The following is a 17,154-nucleotide window of genomic DNA, read 5'->3' as shown; positions in this document are numbered from 1 at the left end:
TAGTAACTAAAATAACAATTTAATAGTAAAATTTGATTATTTACAATGTTAACATTCATTTTAGTAGAATGGGTAGACTCGCCCCATACGAGATATTTGTCAGCAGTTCTATAAAAATATACAGTAACAGCGTAACTGTTAATATTTTCTAAAATCGATTTCACAGCTTTAAAGAGGGATAAATAGCGATTCCGAAACACCTATTAAAAGCCTTTTTCTTTAATATTTACAAAAGTTTGACCACTTGAAAGTTGACAAACTGAAAAAAATGGGTAGACTCGCCCCGTTTTACGGTACTAATTAATGATTATTAAGATTTATTTTTTGCATGTAAGATCAACTTTAGTTTTGCAAATTTTCTAATTATGCATGGTTCTTTTTTTGTTATTTAGTATTTTTTTAATTTTATTTATTATCGTTTTTAGATATAGCGAAGTACACAACATAAATTACAAGCGATTATAAACATACATATGTCTCAGAGAAGTCCAAAATAGCATAAATGAAAACAATTCCTCTTACATTAATCTAAATTTTTCTTAGTATAAATGTAATTGAAAATATTTAATTAAATGACTTATGTAAAATAGTGTAAACTCCAATTCTACAAGTGCTGAACACTATAACTTCATAAGCAGTGCAGGTAATTTTTTTACCTCTTTAACATGAGTGACATGTTGAAAAATTGTAAATAAATATTAAAAAAAAAATGCAACTGAAGGTACGTTATTTACATTATGGTATCGAATAAAGATGTCTTTTATTGTATAAAAGGACGTTATTTAAAGTTCTAGGAAGCATTTTTCTTCCAGCACGCTTCCACGCTAAAAGCGTTGCATAATTCTTATTTTCACGAGTTTGTTAACCTTTTAGAACTAGAGTCCTCTCATGTCTTTTAGAAGAATGTGCACACTCTGTCGAAATGACACTAGGTGGATAAAACTTTCGAACGCTCTATTGATAAATTGCGACAATAATTTTTCGATTTCGGGAGTAAATAAATCCGAATAAGTTTTAAAAAAAATGTTTTTATTTTGAGAAAGTGATTTAAAAACTTTAAGTATGTATTACCTGCACTAATTAATGAAAATCCAATCATTATATCGAAATTTTTCAGGTTGTATCGTTATTTTTTATTTTTTTTTTGTTGGTTTTGTTTCGTTCTTTACTATCGATTAGACCTGAAAATTTACATTTTCAGTCTGTAGCCAGTGGCCAGTAAACCCAAGTATCTAAGACCCTTATAAGATGGCGATCTATATTGATAGGTCCTTTTTATTTAATAGCCACTTTTTGCAAACTTTTTTTTCTCTTGGACTAAATTATATTTTTAAAAAAAAAATTGTATTAGAAATAATCTACGGCTATAAAAAAGTTAATTCAATAATAAAAATTATGTGACAAAATTTAGGTAAACATACTGATTTTGTATATATCTTTCCATCACAAATCAATGGATTCTAAAGAATCAAAATTTTGAATGGATTCATTATTGGGCATCTTAATCAAAATTCTGTTATACTTAGTCTCTTTCTGTAAAGTACTTTTATCATTAAACAATTTTAATAAAATGATGGGAAAAAGTGATCGGTTATTTATTTAATTTAAATTGCCACTTTTTTTTATTATTGACTTGTCTTGTGACGAGTGATTATTTTCAAGTCTACTATCTATACATGGATGAACTGAATGTAATAGAACATGCCCGTTTTACCATTCACATGCTTTTTCAAAAATACAAAAATAAAGTACAAACTTTTTATCTCTGCTGATTAAAATATTATTAACTAATGTTTTAAGTATTATATTGTTTTTTTTTATTTATTTATTTTATTTTATTTTTGTTTTAATTTTTAAAAATTTTTTCGGAAATTACAACACCAAATATTTTTATGTTTGTGGAATCACTCTTATAAAATACAATTTTAGTGCTAACAGGGTTGGCTTTTTGCCGGCAAAAACTGGTTTTTGCCATGTCAGTGGCAGAAACTGGTTATAACCTGTGAAAACTGGCAAAAATTAAAAAAACGTCTATATTAGTTCTAGTAATAGCTTAATGACATTTTGTCTTAGTAAACTGAAAAATGTAACTCCATGTAACTGTAACAAACTTTTTAATTCATTGTTTGTAAATAAATATCATTTTGTTTATATTAAATATAAAGAGTGCAGTATGTCAAATATTTATATAGAATAAAGTATTGTAATAATAAACATAAATACTAGATTTTAGTTTATTATATTAAACTCTGAAATTCAGTAATTATTATCATTTAACTCTTAACATAACTGAATAGAGCTATTTTCAAATAGTTTTTTTTATTTTCAAGACTTAATTTGCATGGCAACAATCCAATTATTATAACAGTAACAGTTTTAATCTTTGCTGCATGTAAGAGGCAATATAATTGGTTAGATTCACTAATTCATAAATGTAAACAGCAATTTCATTGGTTAAAATATTTCTCAGTACTTACTTTTATGTCATTTTCTGAATTTCTGCCAGTTTCTGCCATGCCAGTTTTAACCGGTTTCTACCTGTGGTTTTAACCACCTCGGCAGAAACTTGCCAACCTTGAGTGCTAAACACATTCAAACTCTGCAGAAATATTAAGCTCGAAAATATTTTTATATATTCTTAATTTTGTCTTACTTTCAAAAACTCTTCACGATTTTGATAACGAAATAACTATAATACTTACTATATAATACTTACATTTACATGCTTACTAATAAATTAGGAAAGCAGATTGAATTTGTTTACATGCAAGACCCGCTGTAAACCAGTTTAAAGTACAAATGACATCCATAAAACTCTCTGTTGAATACTTATAAATATTTTGTTATAAAATGTTTTATCTTTAAATGTTTGATTTCAAGAAAAATTAAAAGATTTCAATATGAAAGTAAACGAGTAACATCTATGGTCTGGTATCCAATGCAATCATTTTGAAATAAATAGCTAAATCATTCTATTATTGCAGTTTATAAAAGAATTCTTTAAAAAAAACCCGTGTGGTTATTTGCTTTTCTTAAGCTCTGATTCTGATAAGAAGTTTTATTGAGAAAGGTATTGATTTCTTCTACGAAAAAGAAAGGCATTGTGTCCAACATCTGTTTTAAATCGCATCCTTTTGTGATGATAAAGATTGTTTTTACAAATATTTAATTTCCGATCTTCATGGCAATAAAGGCATTCATAAAATACTTCGGGCTCGTTTTTATCTCGTCTTTCTTAAATAAAAGTTATCTTTGGAAGAAAATTAAGTCTATAAAAGATCATTGTTATCTATTGTTATAGTTACATTCACTTTTTAAAACTTAGGAATAACATAGGATTTAGAGTAACTTGTGTTTTTCAAGACTTGGCAATATGCGGTGTCTGGTATGTTAATTTCCGTTAAAACTTTATTACATTAGGAATTCTGTTTGTTAATGATATAAATAGCCATTTAAAGATCTATAACTTTTTAATGAATCTAATAAATTCAGCAAATTCCATAAGTGGTTACACAGAACTTTTGAAACATATTTCGAAATCTTGCAAAAATTGTAAGAATATTTTAAAAATGTGTAGTATATATAAATATTTAAGTCACACTGGAACTTCTTTAAAGGTAGGAACAATAAATAAGTTTATTGCTAATTTTATTTTCTGTGATATTTATGTTATAAGTAATAAAAATGCTCTAATTTTTAAAAGAATACCTTTATATTTAAAAATATTATCACTATAATAACTTTTTTTTATTGAGTTTCAGGACATATGATTATTTTAAACTATAAAACAATCGTTACTTGACTTGGACTAATCACTATTTCCCGTGGAAAAGAATGACATTTTCTTGCAAAACTATTTCATACAAACATAAGAAAATACTTAATTTGTGAAAAATTGTTCTAAAGATGGATGAATAAGATTAAAGTGCTTAATTTATTTATTTTTCTGAAGAAAAATAAATAGCGAAGTTTCGATCGTTTCATTTAAATATGCATCATAACTCTAGAATATGTATTTTAAAAAATTTTTCACTCAGTAAAGTATGATTTATCTAATGCTGCCATTTGTTCAGGAGTATGTTATGGGGAGTAATTCTTCAGTTGAAACTTAATTCTCTTGTTTTTAAACATTTTAAATTTTTTTTTAAAAATTGAAAATTTTACAAGCTGTAATGAAAATTTTTGATTTCATTCTAATGGTTTCGGTACGAGATTATGTTAAATTTTGTGATTAAGATGACTTTTGAAATAAAAATGTTTTTATAAAATTCCTAATAAAATCATTTTAAAATAAGTAATCTTTACAAATAAAATGATTAAAACTATAAACCATATATGCGATCCAAACACAGAAAAATAGTAGGTAAAAAGTTTTAAAATAAACTATGATCGAACGCCCTCGGTACATTTGAATATGCCTCCAGATTAGTTCCTGAAAATAAATATATTCATTATGCTATCTTTTGCTGGAACGTTTCGTGTTTACGATTTTTGCCCGGTTCTTCTCGTGTCCAAAACTGCACAATGGCATTTTTTTTTTTTTTTTTTTTTTTTTTGCTGTTGATTTGTTTTTCGTTATGTTCCGTGTTACCTTCTGTTGTATTCATTTTGTTTAGCTCACATCTAATAAAATAATATTAAATAAATAAATGTTGCGAGTAACGGAATACAAGCGAATTTCTTTCGTATCTAATAAGAAAATCTTATCTAAAAAAGTATTTTCCCGATTTTTAAATTAATGAAGATAAGAAATCTAATTTCTAAGTTTAAGGTCAACAATACGTTACGGCATCTAGATTCTGTCCTGATGTTAGGAATTAATCTCTTCTATAAGCGTTTGTAAATTTCGGTTTCTGTTTGTGTGTGTCTACAAACCCAACTTTTGAAAAAGTATATATGGTTCAAGCTTGCCTTATCTGCTTAGAGAAATCAGTACAAAATTCGAATTTTTAGGTTTAATTAATTTTTAGGATTAATCACATCTCAATCATTTGTTTAGCATCTCTATTCCAACGTATAAGATCCAGAAATTTTTCCTGGGGAGGGTCATAGACTCAGATTCCCTCCTCCCCACAATAATTTTTTTTTATAAAAAAATTTTTTTGAAAAAAAAGCTGGGGTTTTTAATGCTAGTCTTCTCATTTATTTTTTTCATAATGAACAATAGAACAATACATAAATAATTCAAGTATTCAACATCTTTAAATAATAAATGTAATGCTTTTTTTTAGAAACTTTGACAAATCTGTTAGTGATTTTTTCAACATCCAAATCAATTTCTCGATGAATGTTTAATAATGCGAGTCCATTTAATCGTTCTTGTTTTTGAGTTGCTCTAAGCCAAGTTTTGCGACGTCGAAGAATTGAAAAGGAACGTTCTGCTGTTGCTGCACTAACTGGCGGAGTTACTAAAATTCTCAACAACATATTGATTGATGGGTACATATCGATGTCACAGGCATTTATAATCTTGGAAAGATCGTTGGGCACTTCAAGTCCTGCTTACAAGTCTTGAAACAGTGAAGAACATAATTAGATGGAGGAAAAAAAATCGATTTTTCCGACCTGCATAGGTGTATATGACCCCTTAAATAATTTTTGAAATATTTTATTTCTTTTGTAAACCATTGAAAAAATTATTATTTTTATTTTTTTCAATTTTGGGGGTCATAACCCCTATGCCCCCCCTTCCCCCGCGTATAAGCGAATACTGTCATTCAGTTTAATTGTACAAATATTCTTCTATTATTATTTCTTTTATTGAAATGTGTTTTTGTGTTAGCTATTTTTTGTCAGCGGTTAATTCGAGTTATATCTTGCAAAAGATGAACTGTTTGTTATACTAGACTTTGTAACTTAATGGTGGGTAATACCTTTCGCCAGTGAAACGTATCTACTTTCTTGGGCATGCCTTGCTGTTACACTCAACTGAGCAAAAAATAACTTGAGCATAATGCAATTCTCGTTTTTTTTCGCCAGCCGACAATGTTTAGGAAATGAGAAAGTGACAAAATCGTTTATGCTTCGCAGAGTTGAATAAATGACTGAAGAAATAAAAAGAAAAAAATTGTCTTGACATAATGCCTTTCCTTTCTTTATCTTTTTCTGTAACTAATCACAGTATTATTCCGTTTTAATGGGTGTAATAAATCACAGTATCTATAACCACAATACCATTAGTAATTATTATCCTAATTGATTAAGCATCACTGGCATTAATAATAGTTTGGATGTTTTTTTTACAGTCCTCCGAAACGCAACAGTTCTCTAATACTTATACTTTGCATTTTTATTCGTAGTACCGTCAAAGCATTAATTTTAAACGCATACCAAATGTAGTTAGAGGGGGAGAGGAGATTATCATGATTGACTTTTTAACTAAATTTTTAAACCAATACTTTGATATTAAGCTAAAGTAATTGTTTATACCTATATAATTAAACATATTTCTAATAATTTTTTACGAGGTGCAGTCAGTATCTACTAAATTTGGTTTTTACAACTTATAGTTGGGAAGAAAAAATACGCCTATCTATTATATTTATATTTTTCGTTTTCAGCCATTTTTTTTTTTAGTTATAATTACTGAAAGATTTCGAGTTACGATTTGTATAAACAACTTTAATATTCATTTGCTTAATTATTCTTTAATATGTTACTCAACTGATTATAAAATTTAAGGTTTTAAAAATTTGAGAAACAGTTTATTTTAACAATAGTTGTGATGAGACTTTAAAGAACGAAATGTTATTGTCTTACCCTTCAAAGAAAAAGCAATAGCAAAAGTTTAGCAAAAGCTCGTTGATTTGTGAAAATATTACAATAAAGGAAAAACTTTTTTTTGTATAAAAGATTCAAGAAAACATGTGATACTGTTTCTTGATGTTTGTTATAACCATGACTTATCATTTTTAGATGTTTTCTTTGTTACTCTATCGTTGTTGTTGTAGTTTTACTCGCTGTTTCAAAGTTTCATATTTGCTGATTCAATCAATAATAGTGTGAATTATTCTCGCACACTTGTGGGAATAACGTCACAATTAATAATAACTAATTTGATGTGTGTAGCACGAAGTGTATTTTCACAAATAAAGTTCTTTATTTAGTTTAAATATTAAATTAAATATTTAATTACTTGCCTAAACTAAAACTAATTAAGATGCGGATTAATTAGATTTAGTTTAAGTTGTGTATAATTGATGAGAATAAACTAAATTTGCCTTGTTATCATGCACGCAACAATTAATATATTTTTTAATTTGAAGGAAATACGTTTGTTTATTGTATGATATATTTAGGCGTTAAATATTTAATGTTTATAGATAATATTTATAAATTAGATGCTTTGAATGTCTGTTTAGATTGACTGAAATCTTTTTGTTAATTTTAAATGTTCTGGGTTTGAGCTTGCTTTGTGTCTGCCAAAATGTCACGACACTTCTCGTTTTCAGCAAAAAATATGCAATATTTTTCTTTCACTAAGCGAATAAATGTAGCGTTAGCTTTGGTTTCAAAAGTTTGTAAGTCTTTGAAGTCAATATACTATTATTCAAAAATAAATATAAAATATATAGTTGGACGTAAATATGCATTCTATAAAATCCCTTTACATAATCTTTCATTCACATCTAGCTAAACATTTATTATAATTTTAAATGTTATTGAAGTGCTTAGCGTTAGAACTTGTTAACACGTTGCCGCAAATGACGACTTTAACTATCTGGTTTTTGGCGATATATAGCCAAGTGACGACTATAAGCCGACCTTACACATTTTAATGAATAAAAAAGGGAACATCATTGGTACGAAGTGTACTGGTGCATTTATTTGTTAATTTATACATCGAAAAAAATGAGATGTAATATTCCATCATTTCCTCTTGGAAATTTAAAAAAAATGTGATGAGCTAAGGAAGGTTACAACCGTCGAGTTTCCATGGAAAAACTGTGACAAAATGTGATTATCTTCCGTAAAATTTCCATGATGTTTATACATATTTTAAAGTTGATTTTCCCAAATTTTCTTAAAATTTCTCTTAATTAATAATCTTTAAATTCACATAATCAATAATTAAAATTAATTTGAACTTTAATTAGCAGTAATGAAATTTCCCCTTAGTATTTCAATTTAAAATATCGCGGGAGAAGGGGGAATGCTATATATTTAATGTATATACCTACATAATCTTGTAAAAAAAGTTCTGGAGTTTCGGTCGCATATAATAGCATTGAATATATGCTCTTTTTAATAAGAACGAAAAAGATAAATTGATTTTACTTTGTCTTCTGTGTGAAAAAAATTTTTCTGCTGTTATCACCACTGCCTTTTTTGCTTTTGATTAAGAGAGTGTTATTTGATTGTTTGTGTATAATTTAATATTTTAGGAATCTAATAGTGATGGGGAGAGAAAATATCCCAAGTCTGTATTCTTCATTCTCGGCAATGAGTTTTGTGAAAGATTCTGCTTCTATGGAATGCGCAGTAAGTTTCTACATTAATTTTCTTGCAATTTTGATTACGAGTGCCAGTTTTAGGAGGGGTTTTTTTTTAGACTTCATCCTTCTGCTAAAATTTGTAAAATTAATGTGTAAGATGTTACGTAATGACCGCCTTTTGTATATATTTTTTTCAAACCTGAAGTAGACAAAAGTATGCAGGTTAGGGGTAATGTTTCAACGAGGAAAAGGCAAAAACGTTATCAATAATCTGACGAATCCGAATCACTAGTGAGGAAGATGGAGTGAAAAACATAAAAATCAACCTAGTGAAATGAAACTACAAAATGAAACCTAGTGAAAACTGCTGAGTTTCTAATAGTCACCTTAAAAATCCTGTTTCCTCTGACTATGAAAATAGCTTTATTGTTTTCAGTTCAGTTCAGTTCAGTTTCCTCAATTTATAAACAAGTTAAAAACAATGACTCTTATAAGATGCAGGAACACCTTAATGCTTGCATATTTTTAGAAGGCAATAAAATAGATCCAGCACATTTACTCTCTAACTCAATTGTTGCCAACTTAGACAGACAAATCTCTGTTACTTTTCTTGCCAATCACATATATATGCATGGATAATATACTCTTCCAAATCACACCTTGTTTATTAAAATTTTAATGCGTAATTTACCATTTTAATACCATGGTATTAGTAATAAGAGGCATAAACTTAGGTTAATTAATATTAAAATTATTGTTTTTTTTTTAATTATTTTTATAAAGTATGAAGCAAACAAACATTGTTATGGGTTTAAAAAAAAACTTTCAAAGAATTTTAATGCATTTAGTACCTCTTTTACCTTTAATACAAAATTAATCAGCATATGTCTGTTAATGTTTCTCCCAAGAGAATTTTTTTTTTTATTAATGTGCCATTATACTTCATGCTTAATTTCATACTTTTTTATATGCTTCTCTATTTTATACTTGATTTCAGCATTGCATTGAATTTTCAAGTTTAAGTCAAATAAATTTCTGCTATGAAATTTGTATTAAAAATTTATCTTATTTATGTTTTAATATCACTTCTAAATCAATTTTTAATTATATTATAATCGAATTTAAAATTATCAGGTAGAATTGAATTATTTCAAATCAAGCTATTTATACTTATGTTTCATGTTTTTTATCTTATTTTTATATTTTTTTAAAACTTAGTATCAAATAAATTGTTAATTTTTCAACATAGTTGAGGAAATATGATTTATGAAACTCAATAAAAGAAAAAGGAATATCAGAAAGTTCTAAGAAAGAAAAATAACACTACTCATTACTTATTAACAAATTATTTCAAATCAACGATAATAAATGCTTTGATAATGAGTAAAATAAAAAATATAAATAGTAAGTATTTATTAGAAGTAGATAATTGGATTAGAGAAATTTTGTTGGAAAAAGAAAAGAAATTTCTTTGTTACCACAACCATTATTGTTGTTCTACTTCTTTGTTAACAAACACCACCAGGGGTCATATCTCAATAACTAACTAAATGACTATAATACTAAATCGTTGAGGCCAAATTTCATAAAAATTTATGGTACAACTTTTACTTGAGCTGTAAAAAACCGTCTATCATTGACACCAGTAATAAGTAGGTTTTTTAGCAGTTCCCCAAAATGGAATAAAACCAATTTCATTGATTTTTTAAGATGCCAAAAATAAAATCCACATAAAATTCTTTTATTTTTATTAATTTTAGTACTTTAAATGATATTATTTCAATTCCATTTCAGCAATTCTCATGATTTATTTCACGAAGCAGCTCCTTTACAGTGAAAACACATCCACCATGCTGTACCATCTGTTTGTTATGCTTGCCTATTTTACTCCTGTTTTGGGTGCCATCATTAGCGATTCCTGGCTAGGAAAATTTAGGTAACAATGTTATCTATTTTTAATAAATTTATTAAATTAGGAGAAGTTAAAATTCGGTCTTTGGTTTTTTAAGACTAACTGGATTTATTTCCTGTAATTATACTTAAGGAACAAAAACATCTTCATTCATGCATTTCAATTTAGATAAAAAAAATTTGATGGTTTGAAAAAAACCTGGTTCATGATTATTTTAAGGTAAATTATTGACAAAATATATTGATTTTTATGAAAATTGAAATAGTTTTTTTAGTCATGCTAATTTTGATGTAAGAAACAATTTTATTTTTTTATATTTTGTGAGTTTGGTCTAGCAATTTGTTTGTTGCTTTGATGCTTACTTATAAAAACAGCTGTTTTGCCTTTTCGTTAATTTTAATTATTACCATAGTGAGTAACTATTAAACTTTATAATTAAAGTTTAATAATTTTACCCATAACAATAATATTATAACATGGGTTCTAAACAAAATTAAAAGCATAATTTCACTAATAAGACACTAACTTGCGAAAACTGTTATCATCGCTCTTTGATAGCATGCATGTTTCGAATGGAATTAACCTTTAAAAAATTAATCATTTTTAGTTAAATATAGGCTCTACAGCATCTAGACCAGCTGTTTCCAATTTTTTTCAGCTGTGGATCACTAAATTATCGAGCTTTGGCTGAACCCCTTTATTTAATGAATAAATTTTATTAGCAAATGTGAATACATGTTAACGAAAGTCTATTAATTATTTTGAAAATATGTTATGATCTAAATTTTATTAATTATTTTAAAAATATTTAGTGAATCATCATTTAATTTCATCATATCATTTTATCAATATTAGTCTTAAAATTGGTTTTAATCTCAGACAGTTGAACTCACAGGTCTGGAGTGGCATCTAGTCAAGTTCTTCATTTGACTTTAAAACATGCGTATTCTGAAAATAAAATAGCTGAAATATGGTTTAGATTAAAATAAAAATGCAAAAAACAACAACATGGAAATGGATTATTTGCGAAACATACTTCGACGTTGTTAAATTAAATTTTTATGCGATTTGAAATACTAATGGAATTTTTCATAAATATCTTTTTCATTATTCCGTTATTATATTGTTATTAGAAAAATCATTGCTTTAAAATTTCTTTCTTCACAAGCATTTTAACTAAATAATTTTATAAAAATAACAGAAATATTAAATAAATAATGAATTATTAATTGGATATAAATTTTATTGGTTTCAAAAATTTTTATTGGTTAAAAAAAGAATCCTAACCCTCGGAGCCCTAGGGCTCTGCGGAACAGCATTTGGGAACCCCTGATCTAGACACCATTTTAATCACAATCCTTTTTGTATTCTCCTTACTTTCCTTTTAGTATTTGTGACAGATTTAGTTTATAATACTGACTCTTATTTTGTTAATCTAAGTATTTAATGTTGTCATTTGCAATATAGCCACTTCTAGTAGCATTGCGCTTGAAAATGTTGCCATTAAACACTATGTTCAATCAGTGTGGTCAAATAACAAGCATTTTAGTAGCTGTGATTTGTAATTGCACTTGCCAATAAAATTATAGTTCCTCAATGTGAACTTTTTTTTCGATTGTTAGGTACACTACGAGCATTTCTAAAGTACACATAATCATACATGTATTTAAACAATTCTAAATTAAATTTATAACCGTTTGTCAAAAATCAATAAATAGTTGTAAATTTTAGGAATAGAAAATTTTTGATAATTAAAAATGGACCTACACAACAAATTTTCATATTTTTATGAAAATTTAGTTTAGGTATAAATTTTGATATGATTAATTTTTTAAAATTTTACTATGACTTGGGGAACATTTTTGACTGAATTAGTATAGACTGATTTCTTCAAAATTCCTAGTTTACTTACGATTTTCTCTCAGTCCAGCCCTGAACTTATATATGTCAGAAAATGCAACAAAAAAAATCGTTTTTAATTATTTATGACCACTTTTGGCTTTTCGGGTAAAAAAGAAAAAGAAAAAAAAGTATACTGTACTATAGACTTTAGTTTAAACCCAATTAAAGAAAAACTTTATTTTGATCAAATGTTTCACTCATGAATTAATTATTTTTCAGAACTATTCTCTATGTTTCAATTATTTATGTAATTGGAAATATTGTGCTTTCTGTTGGAGCTTTCCCGTTTTCTTTGGATCTTATGAGGTATGTAATCAATAATTAAAAATTTCTGATTCATTTTTAAGAACTTTTATTTTCCTTATCTCTCTTTATTTAGTTAGACTTTCCCATTATGCATTTTTCTTTGCTTTATTTTTAAAAGAATTATTTAAGTCAATAAATGTGTTTTAATTTGCCATCAAAAAGTTTTTCACATAGCTTCTGATCTTGTTTCAAGCATATTTAATAATTCTTTTCATTAATTGGAGTTTTCTTATGTTGATCTTAAATATAAACACCCACATGTTGTGTTACAATTTCAATAATTTGTTATGTTATATTATACAACCTATTCACTCAACTATTAATATTGATAAAATTATGCTTTAATAACAAAATTATATATTATTTAAAAGAAAAATTTTTTTATTGCTATATTACATGGGTAGCTCATATAATCTATTTTTACTAGGACTGTCAGTCTTTTGGGACTTGTCGTGATTGGTATTGGAACTGGAGGAATAAAACCATGTGTCTCGGCATTTGGAGGAGATCAGTTTCATCGAGATCAGGTTTATTCTAGTTTTTTGTAATTTTCTCTACTTAGTTTTTTGTAATTTTGCTAATTTGAGAAATTTTCAAACTCTTGCTGAAGCTGTTTGCTTCAACTGTCTCATTTGTGAATTATTTATATTATTAGTGATTTTTTTTTTAATTTTCATTGAAACTATTTATTATTATTTTCAATTAACCTTTCCCACACTAAAAAAAGTTTATTGGTAGATGTGAGTTTTTTTGTAATATAAATAAAATCAAAATGTATATTAATCTTTAACCAATATACAATAATTCTTATATGTAATATTATAATAAATAATATTTATTTGTAATAAATATAATATAATGTTTATATGTAAATAATATTTATATGTAAAAATTTGTTTAAACTCTATTAAATTTAATTCATTTGTCATTGACAATTATGTAAATAAAAGTTCTGCCTGTTAATGAGAACTTAGTATTAATATGTTTGGTTTTGTTGGTTATATGCCTGTGCCATCTCACACCATCTAAGTTAACCTTTGCCCAATCCTTATTTTTTTTGCCTACAATCAGTATATTATAGATATACTTTGACATTGTCCTTGAAAATCTTAGTTCTCTATAACTTTTCAAACATGATAAAATGTATAGTTTATGCCTCAAATGACTTCTGATTGCTCACGATCAGAGACATCATATTAAAATATTTCGTCCATACTAGCAATTGGAACGACTACTTGCTTTACATACTGTAACCGCAGTATCCTCTCATGTACATAAATAAATGAGATTCGGTGCTTCACAGTTTGTTGCACTGTCTAATTAATAATTTCCTATTTTATTAAAAATATCAATTTCCAGTTTAATTCTGATGTAGTATCACTTGTCCCATTTTTTCCAAAATCCTCAGAAACATTTTGGGTGACTTAACTTGGAACCTTTATATGTTGATTTTGATTCAAAATAAACCAAGTTTTGTTCCTTATAAATTAATTTTGGTTATTTTAGGTATAAATTTGATAATTTATAATAAGTATAAATTTAATAATTATAATTAAAGTATAAGTTTGATAATTTATAATTAAAATAAATTTGATAATTTAAGTATAAATTTGATAATTTATAATTAAAACAATTGAATAATGTAAGCATGTTTTTAAATAAAATTTTGATGCTTCCTAGTTGTTTTGTAATTTTTTAATTTTTATTTTTAGGTTCAACAGCGTGAACGTTTCTTTTCTATATTTTACTTCATGATAAATTGTGGTAGTGTTTTTTCTACACTTTTAACTCCTGTTCTCAGATGTAAGTTAAATTTATATTCACTGATTTTAGATATGTTGTTTGTTATGCTAAGATTGACTCAGTAAGAAAAATATTAACGTGATAATTATTTTAACTTTTAAACAAATAATGCTCATTAATAAATAACTAAGAAATGTAACAGAACATCTAAAAGGTAGCGATGATAAACACTTCTAAAGATTTTAATATTAGTAATAATTTTAATAATTTTCCAGCTTATAATAAATAAACTTTATAATTTAGAAAAAACAAAAAATTAAAATTGTATTTTTTTGAAATATTTTTATATTTGCAGCAGAATCATGTATGGGTCAAGAAACTTGCTTTCCATTAGCTTTTGGGGTACCAGCAGCATTAATGGTTGTTGCTTTGAGTAAGTTCTATTTATTATATGTTAGTATATTTTTGTTTAACTTTATTTAGTGGTTTTTATTTCACAATTTAATCCAAATTATTAACAATCTAACTGTTCTGTTTATTGTGTACAATAAAGTTTTTATTATACATTATTGTTGTTACATTTGTGTAAAATGTAAATGTATATTTAATCTTTGTTATTTCATATTATAGTTATTATAATCAGTATATTATTATATTTAAATCTTTTTTAAACATTATTTCCTATTAATCGAAATACATTATATTCTTTTAATATTTTTAAAAACTGTAAATACTCTTTTTGATGCTGAAATGACAGAAAAAAAGTTTTATATTTCTGAAATATATTGAAATAATAACTATAAATTACTTATTAAAATAATAAAATTCTACAATATTTGTAAATTTAACTTATGTTTAGAAAATCGCTCGTTTGTCTTTAAAAAATGACTGTTTTTATAGCGTTATAAATTGTTTACTAAGAGTTCAGTGTAAATAGTTTTTCAAATGTTGTTCATTATTTGATATGAATTAATATTTTTGTAAGGAACACATCTAATTAAGTTTTTTTCTTATAAAAATTAGTCCTGTTCCTTTTGGGAAAACCTCTGTATATCATAGAACAGCCTAAAGGAAACGTGTTGACATCAGTTGTTGGGTGTATGTTTGTAAGTTTTCTTTATTTTTTTTTTATTATATCTTTTCCATTTATATATAAGAATTTGGGATCCTAACCAGAATTTCACTTTGAACTTCATTAGGTAAATTTTAATTTATAATTGAAAACGTTTTTGTGCTATAAATGATAGTTTATAATATGTATTTTACTTTATTTTACAACTTCTAGTTTTTAATTTTTTTAAATAATTAATTTATTAATTGCTTTTTAACTACTAGTAGAGGATTTGCCAAGACTTTATGTTCTAGCATTGTTTATACTTATTGAATGCTCATACAATCGATGCTTGCCCCTGTGGTCCAAACGAAAACAATCACTATATCGTGAGCACATAAAATTGGTGCAATATTTACTTCATCAATTCTGGATTTATTTTAGCAAAAACATGCTGCACTTTAGAAGTATGTAACTGACAAATGCAGTTGCATCTGCAAATTGCATCTTGCATCTGCAAATTACATCTTGCACATAAACTTTAGCCAGTCATTCAGTGGTTTTTCTGGATTTTGAAATTTTGCGTTTCAAGAACAATGTCAATAGTGTTAAACTAGTCTTTGTTCTAATAATTAACTAATTTTCAGAGCAAATTATGCTTAAAAAATAATTCCATTATTTTAATTTCATCTTTTTGCTATTGATTAGTACATCCTGAATTGAATCAATAATGCCACTGTCATTTCTTCTTTAAGTCTCATAAATATCTGGGACCTTGGAATGTTAAATCAATTTAAACATAATTATATCATATTTTTTTGAAAAAAAAATGGTAGTGAGATGATAGTTTTCTTTTAAAATCAAGTTAGTATTGAAACAATTAAAATCTTTTAAACAATTAAAATCTTTTAAATTTATTTGTTAATATATCCTGAATACTCTTAGACATAATTTAAATTCTTTTCCCTTTGTTGTTTCATAAACTTTTGTAACTTCTAAAATATTTATTGATAATTAGGTAGTTTTTCTATTTATTGCTCAAAATCTGTTTAGTATATTTGTTTGATACCAAAAAGATAAAGTTTCGAATTCAATAAATTGTTAATTTCTTTTATTAACTTTTGTATGTCTCTTAATCGTATATCTCTTATTGATCTTTTTTGAAAAAGTATACATTCAAGCTTGTTTTCTCTCATCATTTTTGTTGTTTTGAGTACATAACATCTTGAAACTCTTTGTATTGCTGCTGTTTATATAATATTTACTGCCTAATTAAATTTATTGATTACTACATTATGATTAATAAATGTTACATATCTGAAATTGATCAACTCATTCAAGAAATTTAAATGTTTTATAGTTTATTTTTAAGTTTCAGCTGCATATAATTTATAAATTTTTTTAAAATTTTAATATCTGAACAAGAAGCTAATTTAGGTATCTATAATTTGTGTTTTGCTTTATAGCTAATTTATATTCTATTTACGTAGCATGCAATAAAAAAGAAATTCAGCAGCAGTGAAAAGAAGAAAGATCACTGGTTAGATTATGCTGAAGATAAATATGATGTAATTATACTTATAAACTTTTTCCATTAAACTTTATCATTTAGTATGCTCATGAATAAAATTATATATAACTGTTATTTACAGAAAAAATTGATCGCAGACATCAAGATCGTGTTGCATATTCTTGTACTCTACATACCATTGCCTATTTTTTGGGCACTATTTGATCAAACAGTAAGTGCGAATTACTTATTTTAATTTTTAAATGTGGGTAGTTGCCTTATAAAGAAAGGCAAA

At 26.1% G+C, this 17,154-nt stretch overlaps 1 protein-coding gene across 7 annotated transcripts in view; it reads left to right on the top strand.

Moving 5' to 3' along the window:
* LOC107445518 (solute carrier family 15 member 1) overlaps positions 1–17,154 on the top strand; it is a 77,040-nt gene that overhangs the window by 38,010 nt on the left and 21,876 nt on the right. For 6 of the 7 annotated variants that reach the window (XM_043045768.3, XM_043045767.2, XM_016059927.3 and 3 more), the window contains 9 exons: positions 8,385–8,481; positions 10,230–10,371; positions 12,469–12,555; positions 12,983–13,082; positions 14,268–14,358; positions 14,654–14,731; positions 15,322–15,404; positions 16,840–16,917; positions 17,002–17,091. In XM_043045768.3, the coding sequence (XP_042901702.1) occupies positions 8,385–8,481; positions 10,230–10,371; positions 12,469–12,555; positions 12,983–13,082; positions 14,268–14,358; positions 14,654–14,731; positions 15,322–15,404; positions 16,840–16,917; positions 17,002–17,091 (846 nt within the window). Of the gene's footprint in view, positions 1–3,263; positions 3,386–8,384; positions 8,482–10,229; positions 10,372–12,468; positions 12,556–12,982; positions 13,083–14,267; positions 14,359–14,653; positions 14,732–15,321; positions 15,405–16,839; positions 16,918–17,001; positions 17,092–17,154 lie in introns of those variants that run through there. The other variant, XM_016059926.4, reaches the window with a different exon arrangement.

This window comes from Parasteatoda tepidariorum, chromosome 7, assembly GCF_982258835.1.
Source record: "Parasteatoda tepidariorum strain Cologne lab strain chromosome 7, Ptep-v5.0, whole genome shotgun sequence".
In the NCBI taxonomy this organism is placed as follows: domain Eukaryota; kingdom Metazoa; phylum Arthropoda; class Arachnida; order Araneae; family Theridiidae; genus Parasteatoda; species Parasteatoda tepidariorum.
This window is presented reverse-complemented; position numbering and strand designations above follow the sequence as displayed.